The 23,733-nt window shown below is 43.3% G+C and overlaps 2 protein-coding genes across 4 annotated transcripts in view; both read right to left on the bottom strand.

The window, feature by feature from the left end:
- The window catches only part of LOC309572234 (sucrase-isomaltase, intestinal-like), a gene marked incomplete at both ends in the record, with an annotated part of 58,945 nt that extends 42,797 nt beyond the window's left edge, over nt 1-16,148 (bottom strand). The window contains 7 exons of the mRNA XM_082280366.1: nt 2,288-2,400; nt 3,455-3,551; nt 4,165-4,333; nt 14,998-15,143; nt 15,231-15,333; nt 15,789-16,023; nt 16,145-16,148. Coding sequence (XP_082136492.1) covers nt 2,288-2,400; nt 3,455-3,551; nt 4,165-4,333; nt 14,998-15,143; nt 15,231-15,333; nt 15,789-16,023; nt 16,145-16,148 — 867 coding nt within the window. The remainder of the gene's footprint in view (nt 1-2,287; nt 2,401-3,454; nt 3,552-4,164; nt 4,334-14,997; nt 15,144-15,230; nt 15,334-15,788; nt 16,024-16,144) is intronic.
- Nucleotides 16,149-20,393: 4,245 nt separating this feature from the next.
- The window catches only part of KIF21A (kinesin family member 21A), an 88,913-nt gene continuing 85,573 nt past the window's right edge, over nt 20,394-23,733 (bottom strand). For all 3 annotated transcript variants that reach the window (XM_082280290.1, XM_082280289.1, XM_082280288.1), the window contains one exon: nt 20,394-21,641. In XM_082280290.1, coding sequence (XP_082136416.1) covers nt 21,548-21,641 — 94 coding nt within the window. In that variant the 3' untranslated portion in view covers nt 20,394-21,547. The remainder of the gene's footprint in view (nt 21,642-23,733) is intronic.

Below are 23,733 nucleotides of genomic sequence, written 5' to 3' on the forward strand. Positions count from 1 at the left end.
AGCTGCTGCTACCCATCAACTGGGAAGTGAGAACTCTCTCATTTTATTTTCAGACGCTGACCACCTGCTAAGCTACAGAAATGCTGCCTTCAAACACCAGTGAAAGACTTTGAAAAGAAACAGGGGTGGCTCTAATTTCCATCGTACTGCTGCACTAAATCCCTTGAAAGGGGAATCAAAGCTCCAGCCTGAGGGAGAGTTGCTTTACTTCTCCCTCCCCTCCCCCCCCCCCCGTTTTTCCCCCCTTATTTTATTACCCATGTGTAAGTTAAAACCCCAGCCTGCTTGCTGGTCTGTGGCACTCGGATCAGAGATAGTTTGAGCTGGGATAGAGTTAATTTTCTTCATAGTACCTGGTATGGGGCTGTATTTTGGATTTGTGCTGAAAATAGTGATGATAATTCTGGGATATTTTTGATTTTGCTGAGCAGTGCTTACACAGAGTCAAGGCCTTCTTTGCCCCTTTCTCCACACCACCAGTGAGGCGGCTGTGGGTACACAAGAAGCTGGGAGGGGACACAGCCAGGACAGCTGAGCCCAACTGACCCAAGGGATATTCCACATCATATGGCTTCATACTCGGCATATAAATCTGGGGGAAGGGAGAGCAGGAACATTTGGAGTGATGGCATTTGTCTTCCCCAGTAACTGTCACATGTCCCACCACTCCCCAGATTCCTGGAGGTGGCTAAACACCCTCCTGCCCCTGGGAAGTGGTGAATGAATTCCTTGTTTTGCCTTGCTTGCGTGCACAGTTTTGCTTCACCCAATAAACTGTCTTATCTCAACCCACGAATTTTCTCACTTTTACCCTTTGGATTCTCTCCCCCACCCTACTGAGGGGGTGTGAGCGAGTGGCTGTGTGAGGCTGAGTTGCCAGCTGGGGTTAAACCATGACAGGCAACTGGTGGGGACAATGTGCAGAGAGAGCTGGAAACCTCCAAGCAACAGAGCAGTCACTCCTGCTCCAGGACATGGAGGGGCACCGTCAGCCTCCCACCTCTCTGGGGGGTAGCACCTGAACCTCTGCTTGGAAAAGGAAGGTCTAGCAGAGCCCACCACCCTGGAGAAGCTCCAACCTTCCCAAAAGAGCAGCATGAGCAAGTCTTACCCTTTTCTTCACCAATCCAGAACCCAGCAATACCTTCCTTCTGGGCTAAATCCTCTTTTTCCCTCACTCTAAACCACAATATTTCTGTTCCCATAGGCACTTTAAAAGAAGGCAAGCATAGGATATGGAGGCTTTAGAAAGCCAAGAAAGACAAAATGTTTGCTGCAGATCAGAGCTCAGGCCCCTTTGATAGGTGGCACATGGGAAGGCAGAGCACACGCACATCTCACTGTGAGCTCTGAGTGCCTGGCTCTGGGATGCCCTACCCTGCCCAGCCTTCCAGTTGCAGCCTGATCCTCAGGGTCTGCACAGTGACCCCCTTCTCACAGCAACATGTTTTGCTCCGTACCCTTTAGGTTTGACACTGATTTTTTTATCTACACAGCTTGGGTCTGAGGTAGCAATTTTCTGTGGAAAGGCACAGTTGAAGCATCATTTGGTGACCAGGAAAAACATGTTATCTGCTACTTTTTTCTGCGCAGACCTCACTAGATAAGAATTGCATGTACAATTCCAAAACAGCCATTTGCATGTGTACTCTCAGCTCTCTGGAAAACATTGAGCAATTCATAGCAAGTATTTATACTCTCTGAGACTGCAGTAAATGCATTGTTATACATCTATGCTCTCCAATGCAATTATATGGGTTTTCATTAGTAAACAACTAATTTGGCTCCAAAATCAGCAAGCAATTCCATTGGCAAATAAAGGCTTGAAGACTTTAAAGTCCATTCAACATCTCTGAAATCCAGCATATGTAAAGTTCCCAAACATTCCATCTGTGCTCTGCCTAGTTTGTTTACTTGGCCCACAGTGTCAAAATGCAGTCATGTCACACAGCAAAGACTGTAAAGCTGTGACGGCCCAGAGAGTAGTAAGCTCAGACAGATTTCCTTCTAATCATTGCATCCCTTTAGTGCACTCCTGCATCCCATCCTGGCATACTGCAGGAAAGGCTGGAGATGTGCACTGAACACCCAGCCAGCCTGTGACACTGAGACAGACTGTTCACAGATGCTCAAGCACACGCCAGTTGTCCCATGGATCTGAAGCTGTGGCTTTGCACAAATGGATCAGGACAAAGCTCTGGCTGTGCTACCTGCTGATACTACCAGATACTGACAGGACTGTGTTACAAGGCACTGCTCCATGTGCCATGTGCACTTTTCTACTGACCTCAGTGTATTGCTGAACTACGTTTTCAGGAGTTGGTCCCGTGAAGAGATAGAAGTCGAGGATCCCTCCAATAGTGCGGAAAGTTAAAGCTGGGTTTGGAGACAGAGTAACATCTAAAAGGGAAAAAAAAGGTTCTCAGTACAAACCAGCTCTGCACTATACATGGGAATGGGTCAAGAATGCACCAGGGGAGGATGAGACTCAACATTAGGAGGCATTTCTTTACTGAGGGGGGCCAAATGCTGGAACAGGCTTCCTAGAGATGTTGTTGATGCCCTGCATGTGTCAGTGTTTAAGAGGCATTTGGACAATGCTTTAACAACATGTTTAGCTTTGGGTCAGCCTTGAAGTGTTCGGGCAGTTGTACTATAAGTACATTTTATGTCCCTTCCAACTGACATAGCCTATCCTATCCTATCCTATCCTATCCTATCCTATCCTATCCTATCCTATCCTATCCTATCCTAGGTCTCCCCACACTGGGCTCTTCTGTGCACCTTGTGGGTACAACTGGATGAGAAAACAGGGCCTGAAGGTAGGCAGGCTATTGCTCAGTGTTTCTGTAATCTCTGCTTTCAGATTGGCATGGTGCAGCAATGAATCACAGAAACCCAACCAGAGTAGATTGCATAGATCCATTTGTCTCAGTTTCATATATGTAAGAAGAATCAACAAGCTTGTGTTTAGGGTTCCTCTATGCTATTTTAATCTTATTGAAAGCCATTGTCTGCCAGGGGAAACTGATTTTATAGACTGAGTGAAGATTCCCCTTTTCTGAAATTATACCACTAGATTAATGCAGTAAGGTGACCATGACAACATACAAAACTATTCTCCAAAGACAGAATATAGGACTAACCTAAATTGATTTTATTTCATTATGCCAATCTCAGAGGAAATTTCTTCCACCTTCTTCTTTCCCTCTATTTCCATCTATTTTCATTAAAAATTTAAGAATGTATTTTTTCTGAAAATGCCTAAAAATGCCTAAAAAGTCATTCTGCTGAAATCCCTTTGAAAACTCTATAGTCCTGGAAGCTTAGTCAGGGAGCAGTCACTAATATTTGTATCACACTGAAAAAGCAATCAGTAAAACATTTTTTTCCACTTACTAATCTATCATATTTCTATATGCAGTCTATACAGGGAATCCATATATCTTTTTACCTTGTGCATTGGAGTTCAGAAGGAGAACACCGTGGGCATTGGAGTCAGGTTCCACGCACATATAGAAAGGGTGAACTCCATAGAGGTTGGCAAATGACTGAAACATAGAAACAACACATGAGGTATGACTTGACTGCTATTTTTCATAGTTTTTGTCAGGTAGATACATATGCACAGACAAGGAAATAAATTCAGTCATAGTTAGAGACTTATTTTGACAGGCTGGGGATTTTTTCATCTAAATTGTTGTGAAGTCAAATTGATAGAAAAGAGGGCTTTTTTCTGCTTTATCAAAATGGGATTTTTTTGGCTTTCCCAGTTAAACCTTTGATATTCTGCCAAACCCTTCAAAATGGCATGAGTAAGAATAACTTTTCTAGTTAAAACAGACTCATCAAACGCTGACTCCAGTTCAGCCAAAGATCTAATGAGTCCTGCTGAAGTCCAGCTTGTTTGGATGAGCAGGGATTGATCTGAGCATGAAATGCAAAGCTTTCCTGAACCAGGATCTTGGCACACAATATACTTTTTTTCTGAAAACTGCACTGTGAGACAGCTTCTGATAAAAGGTTTCAAAGTTCCCTCAAAGCAATTCATGGCTTTGTCCTTTAATTAAAACTGATGATACCTGCAAAGCCTGTGACATTCCATGTTTGCCACCTGCTTTTGGTGACACAAGCTGGGACAAAGTGTTGCACAGAGTGAATTACCGTTGGTGCCTGATCCCTGGAGAACATGCCATAGGTAACAAAGTCCATGTTGTGCTTGAAGGTCGGGTGCTCATGTTCACCGAACCCATACACAGAAGTGGATGGAACAGCGGTGGTGATCTGAAGGAACTGGTTGGAGAAAAACAGATCAACCAGGGGACTGTCCCACCTGTGACAAACAGAGGGAGACAGGATTAGTTTGCTTGTCCTTGGAAGGTATCATTTTAAGTTCATGTCTGACTATTTACACTTTTTATGTGTTTTGGAGAATAAGAATATCAAAAATCCATTAAATTCTATGCATGCTTCTAATGTGATGAACCTACCACATTAAATTCGTCTTGCAATGGTTGAAGGTATCTCATCTACTTATGCAAAAAAAAAGCATCAATATAATTTTTGAAAAGAACAATTAAAATAACGGAAGACAGACTATAAATCTGTTATCAAAATAAGTGGTTGCTTATGCTATTTCTATGACAACCAACATGAAAGGCTAAAAATTGTTATTACACAGTGGAGTTCAGAATCCTTAATGAGAACAACAGACATTTTATCAGCCTTTTTTTTAATGTTTTGGTGTATCAGAACCTGAATACCCCGAACTTCATGCAGGTGCCTAAAATAGGGGTATAGCTTTCTCCAGACTCTTCTTGAACAATATGTTTTTATTTTGATGACTCTCTCCTACTTCTCTCACCAGCTTAATGCATTTATTTCTATTGAATCATCTGTGAACACAGGCTCACATTTTAATTAGGTGCTACGTTTTGTTTCCTGTCTCTAGAGCTATAATGAGCTGCAAGTTAGATGGGGAGAACATGGTCAAGCTGTGGAGAAGCGTTTTGTTAATGGTCCTGTGTATGCCATGAGTAGCTCATTTAGATAGCACCCTCTCGAGCCTTGTTTAACCACGAACTTGTTACAGCTAATTAAAATAAACGAGCCCAAGCCATAGAGCACAGAAGTGGCATAACTCTTCTTTTAATGTTCTTCTGTCAATGATTTTGACAAAATTAAATGGTTGATCAAACTGACTGGTAAATCAGAGAAACGGAAGATAAGCTGTGTCAGTGGGGAGCAGCTCTACCCCTATGAGTGGAGTGCTCTGGTGAGTGGCTTGCCACTTGTGCCACCAGCAGCCCTGCCTGGGGACAAGTCCCTGCTGCTGGGAGGACTGGGAGGGCACCACTGCTTCCACCACGCTGGCCTGCTCTCCCCCCAAGGATGCAGGGACAGCCACTCACAGGGATGCCTAAGGCACCCCCTTGCCTCTCCGTGCAAAAAGCAGGCACAAACTGTCCCTAAATTGTCCTAGACAAATCCAAAGTCAAGCACAGGTACTAAACGGTCTGTGTATTTTTAAAAAAAGTCTATTTGTCCTTTCTTACAAGCAGGAAACGGAAGAATTGTATATAATTCTTGATTTGTTTTTTTTTTTGCCAGCAGGAACCCCTCCCTCCCTCCTTTCCATCATCTCCACCTACATGCAGTACTGAATAAGATTATTTTCTTTTAGGAAGGTTATGCATGCAAAACATCCCTGAGAATCAGATCCGGCCCTTGACAAATAGAGACCTTTCTGCAGGAAGTGGTTGCTGTGTAGGAATAGGGATGGGCTCTGGAGCTATATTCCTGTCCAAAGGAGACTGTCATACGGCTCTGCTCTGTGCCAAGACAGGAAGGGTCCCTGCTCTGAGCAGACCACAGGGTTATGAAAAACTCAAACTATGTGTCTTGGGGTGACTTTATGATGTTGTATCCCAAATCGCTGTTCTATGCCCAGAAATTAATTCTGTGCCTTTCTATGCCTTTAAACTGAGCCTCAGGTGGGGGGAGAGAAAAGTGCACTTTTTCAAAGCAGTTTGCAGTTTGTTTTCATGTTTTCAAGACACAGATAAACCTCTCTTGCTGCTAACAGCAGCGGCAGGAGCAGGAGGAAGCACCCGGCTTGCTTCCTTTCCAGCCAGCTTTCGGCCAGTTTTTCAGCTCCTTTTCCTCTGGAGAGCTGAGCTTTTGTTTTCCTGGGACTTCGTTTTTTTCCCTTTTTCTCTGCTGGATGGTTTCAACATCAGAATACATTGGGAGGACTTTCCACCAAGGCCTTGGCCCTGGAGGTGGGCCCACCACCCCGTCCCAGCTCCAAGGAGGGGGAGAGAGAGATCTACAGAAGGACGCTGAAATTTTCCCAGGTTTCTCTCAGCAGAGGGAGAGGTTTTATTATTTAGCATTATTATCCTTTTCCTGTGTGTTTGTTAAATAAATAGTTTTTATCTCTTTCACTTTCCTTCGAGGAAAATTTATTTTTTCCTGAACGTGGTGGGGGAGGGATGGTTGTAACCTGCCTTCTCTCAGAGGATATATTTCCAAATTTGTCCAAACTGGCACACTATGCCAGAGGGAAAATGCTTTGGAAAGAGCTTAAATACCTGTCCTAACTCACTGAGCTCTCCCCACGATGTCTGTTCAGAGGACATGAGGCTTCGTACATTTGTGGTACCCACATTACAGCACTGACAGTTCCTATCATGAGAACACTTCGTGTTACCATGGCATTAAAGTATTCCTTCAGCTCAGCAAGTCCCCTCCCTGACCAGGAGGGTCACTGGGGTGGTGCAAACAACAGCCCTAGGAACAAGCCCTCTGCCCCACCATAACTTTACATGTTGTGGAGAAACTGGTTTATGACTCACGCATTCCTTCAGGCATTCCTTCATGCACTCTACTTCTGCATGACATTGCCGTAACAGTGCCCTGCTCTGCACCCCTCCATGGCTCAGCTCCCTGGGGGCTGCCACCCCACCAGCACAGCTCCCATGCTGTGCCACCAGCACTGTTCCCCATCAGCCTTGTCTTTCCCTAGACCTCTGCACGCCAGCACAGCTACACACTAAATATAGCATTAACCATGACATAAAAAGGCTGGTGATGACGCTCTCTTTTTTTCTGGGCGTCATTGTGTCATCTCCATCTGAAGGAAAGCATGGACAGGTTTTCCCCCAGCACTACTCTCTGCCTCCACTCCCAAGCAGCTTCCAGAGTCCTTGTGCTCTCCAGCACACTGTGGCAAGCTGTTGTGCTACTTTATGTGTTTGCTCGTGTAGCATTGGCAAAGAGCAATCACTTAAATGAAAAAAATTACGTCTGTCATTCCTTAAACCCTTGGATACAACAAAAGAAAATGTCATATTTCTTCCACCTCCCCCCCTGCTGGTTTAAAGCAGATAGAAGGAACAAAACAGGAGGGAGCATAAAATGACATCATGTCTGCAGGAATTTGCATGGTTCTCCTCCAAGAGTCCTATGAACCGTAAAAGCACTGTGATCGACAACAGAAGGGATCGAAAAAATCTAAAAGCACAGCTGAACAGTTGCTCACTGTCAAAAATTCAACCCCTACTAGCAGTTAGATAAGGCAAAGTCTGTGAGGACAAGAACCCTTCTCTTTGCACAAGAGGTAATAGCTGCAGTCACATTCACTGCTGAAAGTCTTAACCCATTAGTGTGTCTGTGGAAATACAAACCAGCCTCCCCTCATATCTGCCTGGCCCATTGTCTGTGAAGAGTCAGCTGTTGCCTGTCCAAGGAGTCTCATTGTTGAAAGCTACTCTTTTCTTCCAAACACCGTGCACTATACTAGAGAGTAAAGCTCTCTAATTTTTAGCCTCTTATCAGGAAAAAAAAGAATGACTCAGATTGAAAAGGTTTCTGTAAAAATTAACATTTTTGGCCAGAAAGGGAACTAGTCTCACACCCAGCAGTCAAGCCACTGGCCATCAGGATGAAACACAACTGGAGTACACCAAGGAAGTAGTATTAAAGGAAGGTGAGTAGGCAGATAGATAAAACATCCTGTTCATGTTGAAGGTGTAGCTCATGACTAATATTGTCACAACATTCAAGGGGGATGACTAAAAGGCAGTACAAGATGGTTTTCAGGAGTGCAATCATCAGTCCTTTGTAACATGAACTGGACATGACCTGTCTAAACAACTTTGCTCTGTTGAGGTTTACTGGAGACCGATGACTGCAATGGCTCGAAGCACTGACTTGCCTGCTGTGAGCAACCAGCTGCTGGCACTTCTAAAGGTGGTCTTACAAAACCTCCAGAATTACAAGACTTGGGACACATATATGATACATCATTAGGACATGCATCATGAATGATCTGAACATTTGAAAATAATTTTAAGTTGGGAGAGGCTTGGTCTTTTTCTTCTTATTATTACAATGAATCCTGGAGAACTGAGCTCGTTATTTTAAGCTGTAAACAATTAGTCCACTCAGTCACTTGGAGAAAATGTCCTCTGTAACATCTGCTTTCCTTGGCCTCCAGACCACCCTGTATATTATCTGTGTGCAAATTCAGTTGTAACTTCACCCAGCTATCCAAAAAGGGAGTCTAAGCCTCCTGGCAAAGGTTGGGCACACCTTTCCAGAGGGCCTGGGCTATCACAGAATGCCCAGGCTGCCCATAAAGTGTTAAAGCACCTTACAGAGTGAGGAGTACACACTCTATTTTCAAATGAACCTCAAATATACTGACTGACTCAACACACTTGAGATGCTGAGGAGCATCACCTTAGGAGCCCAGCTCTCTATGGTTTTCCACTGATCTCAGATTGCTAAAAATATTTCCACTGACTGCTGGTTTTGGCTGGAGTTAACCTTCACAGTAGCTGGTATGCAGTGATGTTTTGGATTTGTGCTGGAAGCTGTTGCTAATTCAGGGATGTTTCAGTTATTGCTGAGCAGTTCTTAACAGAGCACAACAGGGCTTTGCTGCCCCTTACACTGCCCCACCAGCAAGGAGGCTGGGAGCACACAAGCAGCAGGGAGGGGACGCAGCTGGGATAGCCGGCCTCAACTGACCCAGGGGGTATTCCATACCATATGGCTTCATGCTGAGCATTAAAACTAGCAGGAAGGTTGGCGGCAAGACTGCTGCTCAGGGCCTGGTAGGCATCAGTCAGATGGTGGTGAGTAATTGTTTTCATTTGCATCACTTTTCTTTCTTGAGTTTTATTTTTCTCTCTGTTATTTTCCTTTTAATTACAGTATTATTATTATTATTACTATTACTACTACTACTTTTTTTCCTGTTATTAAACTGTTCTTGTCTCAACCCATGAGTTTTCTCACTTTTACCCTTCCAATTCTCTCCATCTTTCAGGCAGGAGTGAGCAAGCAGCTGGGGTTAAACCACAACACAGTGTTTCACAACAGCTGTATTCCTTATTAGCTGTAAGTCTTGGGACACCACTGGACTGCAGAAGGCTCACCAAGGCTGAATTTTTATACGTTTACCTTCCTTTAAAGGTGATTTGTCAAGTAGGTGGAGGAACAATTGAGGGAGCTGGGATTGTTGAGCCTGGAGAAAAGGAGACACAGAGGTGACCTTATCCCTCTCTACAACTTCCTGAAAGGAAGTCACATACAGGAGGGGGTTGGTCTCTTCCACCAGGCAGCAACTGACAGAACAAGAGGACACTGTCTCAAGCTACATCAAGGAAGGTATAGGTTGGATATTAGGAAAAAGTTTTTCACTGAAAGAATAATAAAGTACTGGAATGGCCTACCCAGGGAGGTGGGAGAGTCACCATGTCTGGATGTGTTTTAAAAAAAGACTGGACATGGCACTTGGTGCCATAGTCTAGTTGAGGTGTTAGGGCATGGGTTGGACTCAATGATCTTGGAGGTCTCTTCCAACCTCGTTATTCTGTGATTCTGTGAAAATCAGCAGGAGTAATCAACAGATTTTCCACAAACATGACATTTATAAAAAAAAGAACTGCAGAGTATATTTACAGTTATTGACACAGTTCTGCTCTACTTCTACTGTATTCATCATTGTGATATCAGGAAATGTCCTATAACTTGCTGGAGTTATGCTTTATTTTTGCTTTGAAAAATACTTGGATAAGTGATACACCTACAATACTTCTTGTCTACATAACATAAATCTTAATGATTAGAAGACTAAAACAATGGCTCTTACAAACTAGCACCAAACCCAATCTATCCATAATGCATACAATTTACTCCCCTTGCTTTCAGCAAAACTGCAGTTAAGACAATAGCCTTGCCTATGTAAAAACGTCTTCATGGTAAGTGGTGTCTGTACTAACTACCACAAACAATAAAAAAGGCACCTGAACCCTGCAGCAGCCTTTTTGGAAATTAGGGAAAGTCTTGATTAGATTTTGGTTATTTGTGCAGTATATTCCCAAGTGCAAGAACAAACAAGGTATTCTAAACTCTTAATAGAAAGTAGCCCCTATCTGGCTTGGAAAAAAAATGTTCTGCCTTCCATTATTTGTGTGATATCATGAAGAAAAAGTCAGGATATTAAAGTGGAGAATCAAATCAGTAGTCCATCCCTCTGCAGCCTGTCTCCAGCAATGGCCCAGGCCAGATATCACAAAGGAAGGCATAAGATGTCATTCAGAGTCAGTCTTGCAATAATCTGCTTATGGAGGAAGTTTCTGTCTGTTTTCATAGAATTAACTGATGTTGTGAAGTATAGAGAAAAGTATTTGGGGGTTTTATTTTCCTACAGATCATTTTTTTATTATGCCTGAATGTGTATCCTGCCAGGCCTCCTGTGCTAGTGCTGCCCTGGGGCAATAAGTCCCACAGGGTAATCACACACTGTAAAATGAGCATGTGTTTGCTATTTATCACTGTCTTAAAGCAAATAGTTCCCAGCCTTTTACTCTCTGTTCTTGAGAAAATCTATGCTTTCTTGGAGCCTTCATGCTCTCAGTTGATACTACCTCTGCCAGTGGTTGCTGTTGTTAGTGTGGCAAGAGCAGGAAGGAGAATAGCACTGAATCTGAGTGTATGTGCCACAAAACAACTCACAGGCTGTTTAGCTCCCTCACCTGCCTAATTACAACACAGTATTTTATCTCCTGTTTTTACTAACATAGGGCCCTGGCCAACAGTGGGACAGTTTCCCATTAGAGCTGCAAGATCAACCAGGGTATCCTGAGCAAGGATTTACTAAACTAAAGCCAATCTCTTGACAAAACATTTTTCTACTGACCACACCAATTTTGCCAAAACAGTTATTTTCTAAGTATGATGGGAGTGGAAAGAGGCTCCCTGCAGTCTCTGCTGCCCGACAAAGATGGAGCTTCACCTCTGGGGCAGCAAGCAGATCCAGGCCGCAGTCCCTGTCCCTCATGGTTCAGATCTGTGACTTGCAGCCTTAAATCAGAAGCAGGTTTCTATTTTCTCGTGGAAAACAGAAAACATCTGACATCTGGATGGGAGCAGAAGCTTTGCTGTGTCTCATCTGATCCCCTTGGCACCCCACCAGTGAATGTGTGGACATGGCCCCTCTTTGATAGCTACTGGCACAGAAAAGGACCTTCCCTGGCTAGTGGGAAAACAGCAGGAGCTTTGGAGAGGGTGAATAAGAGGAGCAGAAGGAGGCAGGATGGGATGGGACAGAGAACAGGACAGCAGCAGATGAGAAGGAGAAAGGTAAGAGGGAGTAAGCCAAGAGGCATTACTGGGAGGAGAAAGGGAGGCAGCCCAAGAGCTTCTGGTCCCAGTAGCCCCCAGCAGTGCCTGGATCATCTCCCTGCATGACTGTCTAATTTTCTCTCCATGCAGGCAAAGCAGCAGCTGTCAACTGATTACCTTGGAGCAAGCTGAAAATGTAGCAGGACTAGGCCTTTTATTCTTGCTCCTGGCTCTGCATGAGGTTTGCAATCAGCTGTTAATGTCTCTCCCCTCATATAGTTTATTCCTCTCCCCTGTTATTGTGATTACATGGAGCCCTGAGTTTGTCCTGCCCTCCTTGGGTAGCTCAGCAATGGCAAAGTCTCCCTGCATGCAGCAAGCATGAGAAATGCCTGTAAAGCACACTCGGGGATACCTCAAAGCCTCCCCTGCCTCTCCCCTGCAGCGTTTCCAATGTGGAATTAAATCATTCCTCACAAGGAGGAGGTTCTGCACACACAAGTGGCAGAGCAGAGATGGGGTTTTCTATCAAGCAGACAGACAGGAGCCTGACACCAGCTACCCCACTGCTCCACAGCCTATGGCACAGACACGGATGGCAGGACAGACTGTACCTCGGGAAGGAGGGCAGGGAAATACAGGTGTGGGCTTTGAAAGAGCAACCCCAACTTACACCGTGTTTCTGCTTGGGACAGGCTGCTCCCTCCCCAGGTGGACTGTCAGCTGTGCCAGAGCATGCTGGGGATCATGAAGGAATTCAGGCTTTTTTGGAGGGTGGGTCATCCGGCAGCATGGCTCTGCCAGCAAGGGATAAGAAGCATAATGCAAAGCAGATTTCTGAGGACCTGGGATTGCTTTACTACGGGAAAGCTTTCCTCAGAGATATTTAAAAGGTCCATCAGAGAATCCTGACCTGGTTTGGTGCAGACACAAGTTATTATCCACCCATACCTGGGGAGTGCAACTGTAGCAACCTGCTGAAGAGGCTTTATTTGCCCACATCGACTGGTCTGAGCAGTGTTTGTGTGCATATGGAAATTAATGACTGATTCAGCTGTTTACTGAGACAGTAAGGCAATGGCCATTCACATCTTAAAACAGGAGGCTGAAGTCCCTCCAGGCGTCAGACACTTGCCCGTTTCTCAGGGACACTCTCCCACACAGCCTGCCCTAACCTGTCTGGAGCACAGAGGCCACCAACTGTGCAGCTTGGGGCCTGGATGCCCTGGAGCAGCTGCTCCCACTTCTGGAGGGAGCCCAAAGGAAAAGATTCAGGTTTTAGCATTCAAACCTACCTTTGGGGAGGTTGAACTAACATGAAAATCTACTTAACATGCCAGATGCCACCAATGCACCCCTGGACCCAGCCAGTCAAGTGCAGCCACTGATGAAAGTGCTCCTATAATGCTGATTGCTGAGGGTTCATCCTCCCCAGTAAAGTAAATGCAGCCACCCATAGCTTTTAGGCCAGGATAGAAAACCTGCTTTCCTATTTTGAAAGATTCCATCTGCACAGCTCTTTTGGTGGCTCAGGAGATTGCAAATCCCTCTATGGCTGTGGAGCTATCTCTGAGCACCTGCATTTCCTCACTCTGACAGGATGGACAGGCAAACAAATGAAGGGGAAGCATTTTTGCTCCTCACACAGGGAATATAACTAAACTAAAAATGATACAGCTGTGAGAGGACTGGCTCCCTGACAGGATCCTTCAGACTGTAGTACTGGCTGTGCCATTTCACATGAAACCAGAATTCCCAGGAACAATTTCCCTTTCTATACACAAAATCCTCTGTCCCTGCTGGTGAGGGTATTTCGGGAGCAGCCTTGCCATTGCTTGCAGGATAAAAGTCCATTATCTGTGCATTATATTCACCCACAATTTCCTCTTTTTGGGGTTGGCTGGGTTTCAGGAGCACTCCTTTACCTGCTTGGAGGCAAGTGTACGATTTCCCATGTGGATGCTGGAGAGCAGAGCATCACTGCTGATGCTGTGCTGGTGCTGCAAACCAAGGCTGCCCTCTGCGTCCCTGGGCTCTGCAGCACAGCTCTGCTGCACCCCACACCTCTGCTGGGCACGGGCCTTGGGGCACAAGGAGATGGAGGGGAATGGAGGAGACTTCCCCAGGCCATGGCAGGGCAGTGAATGTGCCCTCCTGGAAACCTGCTCAGTGGGGACCAACTTGTGCTCCTCTGCCTGTCACTGGACTTGCACCTTGGCAGGCCCTGCCATCTGCTCCACGGCAGGCCCCTTCCCTTAGCTGGGACATCTCAAGTTTGATCAACCTGGGCTAAACCCTTGGGGTCTGGGTGAAGGTGAGGAGGGCTGAATGGGAATGGGCCATGAGCTAGACATTTGTTATGCATTCACCCCTTACATCAGCATTCCAATTAATAAGCCTTTACAGAAAGAAGGAGAAGAAAACTGGGCCTTTAACAAAAGCCAGCTGTTTACATGGAGCTGTTAAGTCTAATGAGAAATTAAACTATTTTTGTTATCAGAGTAATGCATATACATTAATTTAAAATAGCCTGCATAAATAAAACTTTACAGAATTGACTGTGACACATATAAAGAGATGCCATGAGACTGTAATTCAAAAGGATGGTCAGCTCATTAAAAACCCAGCATGATGGTTCCATCTGCAGACAATTCTAGAGGCTGTATTGTCTTATTTGCACCACTCATGTTAAGCAATCCTTCCATTGCTCACTGCTGCATTCCCAAAAGCAGCCGGCAGGAATGCACCTTGATTGGGATTCTCTTTCTAAGTAGCATTATGCACTAGAGATGTGTAGATGGAAGCCAAGGAAGGGGAAACTATGACACCTGGTGACATTTGTTAGTGAGGGGAGCTTTTGCTGAAGTTAAACTTACAGTACTAGCTCGAGAAAACAAATGGTATTTTTGCAGAGGGACAAACTAGAGCCAATGCCACTCACTGACATCAGTGGAAGTTAGAGGCTTATGGCCTCCATGGCTTTGAGCTTCCTAGACCTGCCTGCTGGAGAGTGTTGGGAGATTTGGTGCTCAATTCCTGACACCTCAAATTCCAGAAATCTTAGCTCAGTGCTTTGATGAGTTCACCAGTGTCCCAAGCCACGAAGTTGTAGCCTCAAAAGTTATTTGACCTATTGAATAGATCTTTATACATGCACATAGGTAATTGTCTGTTATACAGGCACATACTCCTATTAATAATGAATGTCCTTCAGGGACAAGGCATAAATCTGCATTTACACCACATCCAGTTTGCTTTTGACCCCTTGTCACACAGACCCAAGCAACAGGGTGTGAGGAAACACACACTTATCACACCTAATTTCTACAAAAAGCAACATGAATCACATGTAGTACTCACAGCACGGTGCCAGTGCTCTTCCTCTTGATTGTGAAGTGTGTGGAATCCTCTGAGAACTCCACCTCATAGTTGGCTTCTTCAGCGGTAACCCCGGGGCCATTGATCTTGAGTGGGACTTCAAACCGCTGCTTGTTGGGGTCGTAGAGCTAAAGCAAGGCGAGCAGGGGGCAGGTTAGCTCACTCCTTAGCATGTGCTGCTTTGATTAAATCATTCCAACCCCCCAAGTACTCACCCTGAACCGGAGTCTGTCCTTTGTCTGGAACTCCACTTCCAAGACAATGGGGGAAATGTCATTTCCGAAGAGGGTCAAGGACTGGCGCTTGTTCAGTGTGACCCTGCAGTGGAAACAGGTGCTGGTGCCCACCACAACCCATCGCGGGCTGAGACCACCCTGGGGCAGGCCAGGGGAACCACCCAGCTACTCTGTGTCAGCTCTTTAAAAATAAATCATTGCCTTACTGAGAGAAATAATCCCCGAGGTCAGTTTAGGCCCTCCTTGCTGTTAATGGATAAAACAGGGGCCACCAAAGAGAGGAGGCCTCATAGTCTCCTGGGACACAGCTCCCAGGGTGCGAGGGACCACTCTGTGCCTGCACGTGGTTTCCTCACCAGCGGTGTGGTGAGAGCACAAGCCCCAATTCTGCGGCATATGCACAGGGAAAGGTGTCCATTACCCTCCTTGTCGCATGTGCATCGGAGCAGCCTGGGGAGAGTCTTCGGCGAGCGCGCCCGGCGGGGGTCGTGGGGCAGCGCCAGCCTGCAGCACCCAAGGGGAGCCACCCGCACTCACCTCCAGCCTTTGTCCGTCTGCTCGGTGTTCCCGCTCCGGGCGTAGCCGTAGGGGCTGTCCTCAGGGAAGAAGCACCAGGGAGCGTTGGGCACATCGGTGGAGCACCAGGTGCAGCCCCGCGCCTCGCAGGACTCCTGGGAAGCCCCCGGCTGCGGGTGGCAGTCAATGCGCTTCTGCACCGCCACGGCTCCGGGACACTGCGCATCCTGCTCCGAGCCGAGGCACCCGCCTAGGGCTGCGCACGGGAAAAGCGGTCAGAGCAGCCGAGAACCGCGTTAAAAACACCCCACAGCACTGCAAACTTTAGTCACTCCTTTGTTTTGGGATGTGCTTTTTCCCCATCTTAGGGCTAGTACCCATGATCCGTTGGACTAAGATGACGGCAGAACAGCTGCCTGCTCGTAACCGAGCAGCAACCACTTTCTTTTACAAGCCGAGGCAGTGGGTCTGTATTATTCAGCACTCAGAGTTGCTTGTGCTCAACTGAAGCACGACTTGCTTGAAATACTCATAGAAAGTTAAATAGCTGGGTAATGAAGCTGCTGGTGAGGAGTGAGAGCAACACTGCAGGCTGGCCAACAGGAGGGATGCTTCAACAAGGCCTGCTATAGATATTAAAATGTTACATTTTCTGTATACTTACGTTATACACAGATGTTTTCTATCTATAGAGATACAAATATGTGATAAGCAGCTTGCACTTGTATGATATAAATAGAAAAATACTGATTATATGTATATGTTCGTATTGGGTTTCTTTTCTGTATTGTATGACTACTGTATCTACGTAGTTTGTGTTAATACAGATACGGTTATGAGTAAAGGGAAGATGCCAGAGGTAAAAGAAAAAGCATATATTAGTCACTCACAGAATCATCATGAAAAAACCTGTTAGGAAGGTGCTAAATTATCCCCTTTTCCAGCTGCAGATCAAGCCCTGTGGTTCCCCTCCGTGTTGAGAGCCTCCCAAGAGCAGGAAGACCACAAGACCTGCTCCCTACTGTGCTGACAAACTGCTGTTAGCAAATATTCTCAGAGAGAGCAGACATATCAAAGGCAGCATACTTATTTTGAAGTTAATTTATGTCATTTTAGTCATTTCAGCAATATTCAAAGATTAAATCTACTTGAACAGTAATTGCCCTTTTCTATAAAATGACTAATACCTCTGGTTTATTTTTTTTTTTCAGGTGGACTGTTGTGTGCTTGAAAGCCTAAAACATGAGTGTTGATGCAGTCTGGGCTTCTTCACAGAAAGAATTTTACAAGCAGATGTGCACAAGCAGTAATTATATATACTGGAAAAATGTACAGAACAAAACAGTAGATTCACTAGAGAATGCCATCATGCTGCAATGCCAGAGCTGATTTCCAAGTAGCGGATAGGAACACAGAAAAGCAGGAGTGCCATCTACATCTTTTTTGAGAAAACTCTCATCCCGCTTTTATACAGGACCATCTGACACTCAGGTCTGATGCTCCCAGGCTGCTCAGCAGAGCTCACTGCTCGATGCCACAGTGCCTCATTATCATCTTCTAGAGGCTGGAATTAACAGGAATTATCTGGCTGTTAAACCTTTGCCAGCTGCTGGGCAGGCAGGATTCGCTTTCGCCTCTTTTCTCGGGCAGAGTCATGTCCCCCAGGCTTCATGCTCTCTGTCCAGCATTCACTCCTCATGATGTCACATAGAAAAGCTCTAAATCCTTATCCTCTTTTTCATCTAAAGCATAATAAGAATATGAGCATCCTTCTGCAAGCCCTCAATTATTTCTTCTTGGAGGACAAAATAAACTAAATCCATCACATTTCATTTTGGTTTAGGGTGTGTTTTCTAATGGAAGTCAAATGCAGCATAAGCTTTTTCATTGCTGAAATCAGAGTATGACTGAACATACTACAGCAGATTATTTATGTGGTGTCATTTTACACAGTATAGGTTTGTGGGAGACTTTTGTGAACTAATTGGCATTGTAAAATACTTTCAAAATACTTCTTATGAATGATATTGTGAATGAAAAAGCTAGTTCAAAGGAAAAAACATTGCCCCAGCAGGAGCCATGAAATTTCTTTAAAATTTTCTCTCATTAATGCAAAGCTTACATTTCCCAGAAAATTTTAAAAACAAAGACTTGCAGGTGTGAGCAGCTGAATAAGACTGGAACCTTCCTCATCCCTTCTTCCTGGATTTACTTCAATTGTAGTACAAATGTGCTAGCAGCAAGCGGGAAGATATAATTTTCCTTCCCTACTTTAAAAAATAATTTTAAAATTATCATTTCCACTGTATTTATGGCCCATGTCTGTAAACATACAAAGAAGATGAAATCCAAACAAGCAGTTGAATATATAGCAACATCTATGGCTACTTGCTGCTTTTCCACGATAATTTCCATGGGAACAGAAGCTAAAGCAAGGTGGTTGGAAAAATATATGTGAAAAATAATCCTCATTGATTTTTAAAAACCTTGACTTTAATTTTGAAAAATTAGATTAAAATTAAGGCATAAGGAAGGAATTAAAGTAATACCACACAGTTTTTAATTTAATAGTATTAGTCTTTACATTTTGGGTTCATCCATAGATTTCAAAAGCATTTGCTGCAGAGGTTCCCTCCTCCAGCAACACAATAATATGTAGTCTCCCTTTATTATGCTCTGGACCAAATTAACCTCTGGTATGCTGGGATAAAAATCACAGAAAAAGAAACTAACAAAGCAATAGGTAACTCTCAGGAGCTGAATGATCCCACTGATTCCCTTTTGCCCGTGCTGGTGCCCAAGTGCTGAATACATTGTAGAACTGGGGCATATTTCTAAACAAGCCAGGTCAGCTGTCCTCCCACAGTCACCTCAGGGTGGAGTCAGTACCATGCCTGTTCTCTCCTTTTTCATGGAAAACCATCTATCACCTCTTCTAACCGCTCTTCTAACGTTATCACGTTTATATTTTGCCTTTGAAGCCTAAGACAAAATACAAATGTGGCACATTTACCTGCAAGCACAACAGCCAAGAACCACAGGCTCCTCATCTTTGCCACGGTTGAAGGAGGACTTCTACAGTCACCCTGAAGCCTTTTATACAAGGCAGGGGCACAATAAGTACTTGTTCTGACACACAATCAGAAGCATTGCAAATATTTTCTCAGCATTCATATCTTTGATGAGATTAATTGTAACACATGACCTTGCCTGTGTCTAAGCAGATGAGATACAGTTATTTATTTTTCCACACACTGGGTTCAACTTCTGAATTTCAACTGTGAGAGGAAAACATGATTTTCCCATGACTTCTTAGAAAATTAATTTTTCAGAGACCACCTTTTTTTTTTGACACAAACATGTTCAGACAATGGGATTTCACTGCTTACCCTTTTTCTGATTTCATGTTATCTTTTGTCACACATGTGAGTTTACAGCACAGACAAAGTTTGGAGAAAATCAAACAGTCAAAGAATTCTCCATTAAAACAAGACACTAATACCATGACCTTTACAAAATGACATTTTTCTTCCAATTACTTGATGGCAAGAACTTTCAGAGCAAAGCTGTGAAAGCTCTGTTCTGTGGAAAGGCCTGTTTTAGGTGGAATATCTTTCTGGAAGAAAATAAAATTTAAAAATACATCTTTTAATGAATACATGAAGTTATACTGGTACCTATCAGGAGATAGTTACGCCAAACAAAATATCTGCACTGCCAAGCATCACTGGAAAGGAACATCTGCGGCTCAGACCATGGCCACACAGCCCCTACCATGGGGTCTGTCAGAGCCAAGCAGCTGGACCAGAGGGAGGCTTTTCCCAGCTCTGCAAGGACTTTTGTCCTGCAGTTGCAGAACACAATGTTCATATGAATCTTACACACACAGCCATGAGTGTTCAGCCCCAAAACCAGGGGTCACCAAGCTCTTGGCATCATTTGTGTAGCTTGGCACAATGGGTGCCTACTGGGCCAAGGGGAACAGGGACCCTCCACCAGGCACAAAAAGCCTCTCATGAGTCTTGCATGTAAATGCACTCTCCGCTGGGAATTTGCTCAAAGTTGATATAGACCCAAATTATTTTGTGTGTACAGCCTTTGAGTAGCCAAAAAGTATGACAGACAAACACCAAGTGGTAGTGCTGCTGCTTATTTTAACTAATTTATACGTTGTTTCTTAACAATATAAATCATTCATCACCCATTTCTAAAAAAACTCAGAATACAGGGGTAGCCTCAAATTGCAAGCAGTATTTTCATCTCCTCTCAAGCTGAGCAGAGAAGGAAGTATTTCCTCCAAGATCAGTAAGAGGCATCAGAACTTTTCTTTGACAGCCCACTTGTAATAAGGTAAGAAGTGTCATCTCATAGGAACAGGAGCCACCTGCTTCATTTTATGTCTCTACTGTACTTAGTGTGAAGGAATCTCCCTAGGGTTCCTAAGTACTATAAAAACACAAATAATGGCCAAGGAGAACACAGACATGGGATACCAGAACAACATACGGGCTACAGTACTCAGCAAGCTACTCTATTGCACTGTGTAGGTGGGGTTTATATTCAAGACATTTGTAAGGGAAGTGAATTTTTTTATTAGGAAGTATGATGAACAAGGCAAAAAAGCAGTTCACATTCACATCTTTATTTGTTACCTACATGAGCTATAATTTACAGACTGGTATTTTCTGAAAAATAAAAACAAAACAACCAAAAAACTTCAATATCCAAACACTGTATCTGAATCTACATAAAACTTTAAAATTTGCAGAATTTACAAATTAATATTCGGAGCAGCTGGGTAAATTATACATCCTCCCTCCATATCCAGGTTCCAAGAGCTTTAAAAGTCATACAGGCACAAGATAAGATATTTCCTTTGTACAACCATCTATTTACATAGCTTTTCCCAATGTATGTGGTTCAGTTCTCAAAGTAACTGCCAAGGTTTTCAAAACAGTGTATTTAAAATACATTTAGCAGCATATAAAATTAGATAAGAAGGAAAGACAATTTGCTTTAAAAAAAGAAAATGTGAGATGATAGAAACAAATCCATAAGAAAAATAGATTAAGATATATTTATCATGACATTAAGAACACCTAGTCATTGCAGAACATAGGCAAAACACAAATAAAACATAGCCATTTGTGGGCATTTGAGTTCTAGTCCTGAGCACAGAGTATACACAGCTGCACAACTTTGGTCAACACAGATTACATGCTATCACCACACAAATCATACGGCATTTGCTGTTATCAGGATACAGCCATGTCAGGTAGATGTATCGTTAACAGCTTCTTCCCACCTATTATTCACTCCACTTTCCTAATAACAGTGTAACTGACCTTTAAAATCTTCAAACTGCCTCTCATAATCAAAGGCTTATTCTTGGGACACATTCCTTCCCTGCTACCCTAAAATGCAAAACAGCTGATCATACTTGTGAGTGAAATACAGCAGAGCACTTTTGTTATATATTTCAGGTTATAATTTTGAGATGGATATTAGAGAAGACTGAATTTCAGTTAATTTAAACTGCAAGTATTACATATGCACACAAATTCAGCCATAATATATAGATACACATGTGACTGTTGAGACATAAGCATGTTACCAAGAGGTTATTAAATACAGTACATATTTTAAGGACAGCAGGTCTAGTGGAAGAGTTCACACATTGTCAGTCCATTCCAGTCATCAGTGTTTACCTAATAAACATGCAGCAAACTGCCTAGAGTGCACCTCAAATTGATCAATATATTCCTTTATTGCCCGTAATTTCAGTTACTGGCAAGATCTTCACTTGCATCTCCTGGATCTGAGATCTGTCCATCTATTATATTTCGAGCTTTCCAGATCCTCACAGTGCGATCACTGAAAACCAAAACAAAGCAGTATTAGAGCGCTGTAATTACACTGGGGAAGGAGAGAGGGCAAAGGGGGGGCAGCGGAAGCTACCTTAAAAACTTGAGTGTCTTATTCAGAAAGGTATTGTTGGCAAAATAACAATTCTTTAATGGACATGCAAGGGTTATTCCACCTCCAGGAGATTTTGCAATCTAACATGTACAACATTGAAGATCCCTAACCTTATCACAGCACTGGCTATAGCCTTTAACCATCTAAGAATGTATAAAGACTTTATGCCTAAGGAAAGTAAAATCCTACTGTAGGAACCCAGAGTGCCGAGAATATTTCTCTGCCTGTTTTGAAGGGCTTTTACCCCCCTGAACAACATTGTTTTAACCTCCAACCTTGGAAAAAACTGCCTATGATCAGACAAGAACTAGAAAATACAGTGGTGTGAATTAGGTGATAGACTACTGTGTAAGATTGTCACAGGGTGAAAAATTTAGAGGTTTTAGGCTTCTCTTTGTAGTAAATAGGTAAGAGCAAAAAACAAAAATGGAGGATTGTTGTTGTTCTCCAAACCTCCTTCTTCTCCTCCATATACTGCAGTAAAAGTAATTTGGGATGATTGGACAAAAAATTCCGCAGTTCCTGGCTGTGTTACTGGATAATTGGTAGGAAAGTGAAAATAATATACGTTTTTAGTAACCATTGGTTAAATTATCTTTAAAAGGCCGTGTAAATCTTGATAATTGGACACTTTTCTCCTTCATTCTCTGCTCTGTGTTATGTCTGGGTCATGCTAGTGACTGTTTCTCTGCTAAGACTTAATAAACAACTATCTAGCAGCAGTGAAACTCCAGGAAAGTCTCTGTTTTCTCAAACTCCTTGCAAGGACTTTTAAAACTCCCTCTCCCATCAGGAGAGATTTGATTTACGGCACAGTTCAGTGTCATCCTACTCCCCTATTACCTAATTTTCTAAAATGGTAATAGGTTTAAGTAGATTGACATCAGAGGAGAGCTTCCACCATGTAACTATTTGCAACCAAGCAGACCATGGGCAGAATTAGGGACAGACTCAATAGGACAGGACTACTTCCTGTCATTTAAAAAGTGTGAAATATTATAACAGCTTAAATCAAACCCCAAACACGGTCAGTTTGCACAAGAGGTGTCAGTCTATTATAAGCAAAAAAAGCACAGAACCACAGGACAATATGAAGACCTAACTCTCCAAAAAAAATACCCAACAAACCCAAACCCCCTCGCAAGGTGCTAGACAGCATATACCAGTGTGCTGGTGCTTAGAAGCCCAGACTGTAATTCGGTACTTTCAGAAAAAAAATCACTGTTTACACTATTTTAAAGTATGTGTAAATAAAATATCACATAGAATGTGTTACAAAACTCTATTATAATTTAGAAGTAAAATAAAGAGTTAGTCTTGTTAAATAGTAATTTATTCCATGGAAGGGAAGTTATGAATTTCTCATAAAAATTAACTTGAGTGATAAGCTACATTGATTCATATATTTCTCACAACCCCCTGAAAAGAAACCAGCAGGCAGAGCAGACTTTGTGACAGTTAAAAGTGTTCTGTGACTTGTGCCTTCATTTCACTGTAAATTGTTAGGAACACTCTAAATTTTTTAGATCTTAACCCCACTGCTAAAAATGCCAAAGGGCTGTAATTTTTTTTTAATGACAAAGAAAGGAATGAATTTCAGATGCATGTATGTTCTAAATGGATTAATAATCTTTAGGCAAACAGAGACATAAGCTTTGACATGTCTACCCCTATCGATTTCTGCTTAAACATAAAACCTGACCACCAAATATGAAAACTTGGCAACTTTGAAATCCTGCTATGATTCAGAAAGACCTGCTTTTAATTCAGAAGGCCAGAAGCTTCCACAATTGGCGCTGGAATGTAACACATCAGCTTTCACAGCTTCTGTGCTCAGACTACAACACAAAGAGGCTCTGTTGCCATCTCCTGTATGTTCTCTGTAACAAGGTATTTTTCCTGGTCAATTCCCCTGAGGTTTTAGGTCCTCAATTTGCTCACTTTTACTGAGGAAACAAATATTCAAATCAAGGTGTTTACAGGACAG

The sequence above is a fragment of the Coloeus monedula genome (genome assembly GCF_965178545.1).
Source record: "Coloeus monedula genome assembly, chromosome: 4".
Lineage (NCBI taxonomy): Eukaryota > Metazoa > Chordata > Aves > Passeriformes > Corvidae > Coloeus > Coloeus monedula.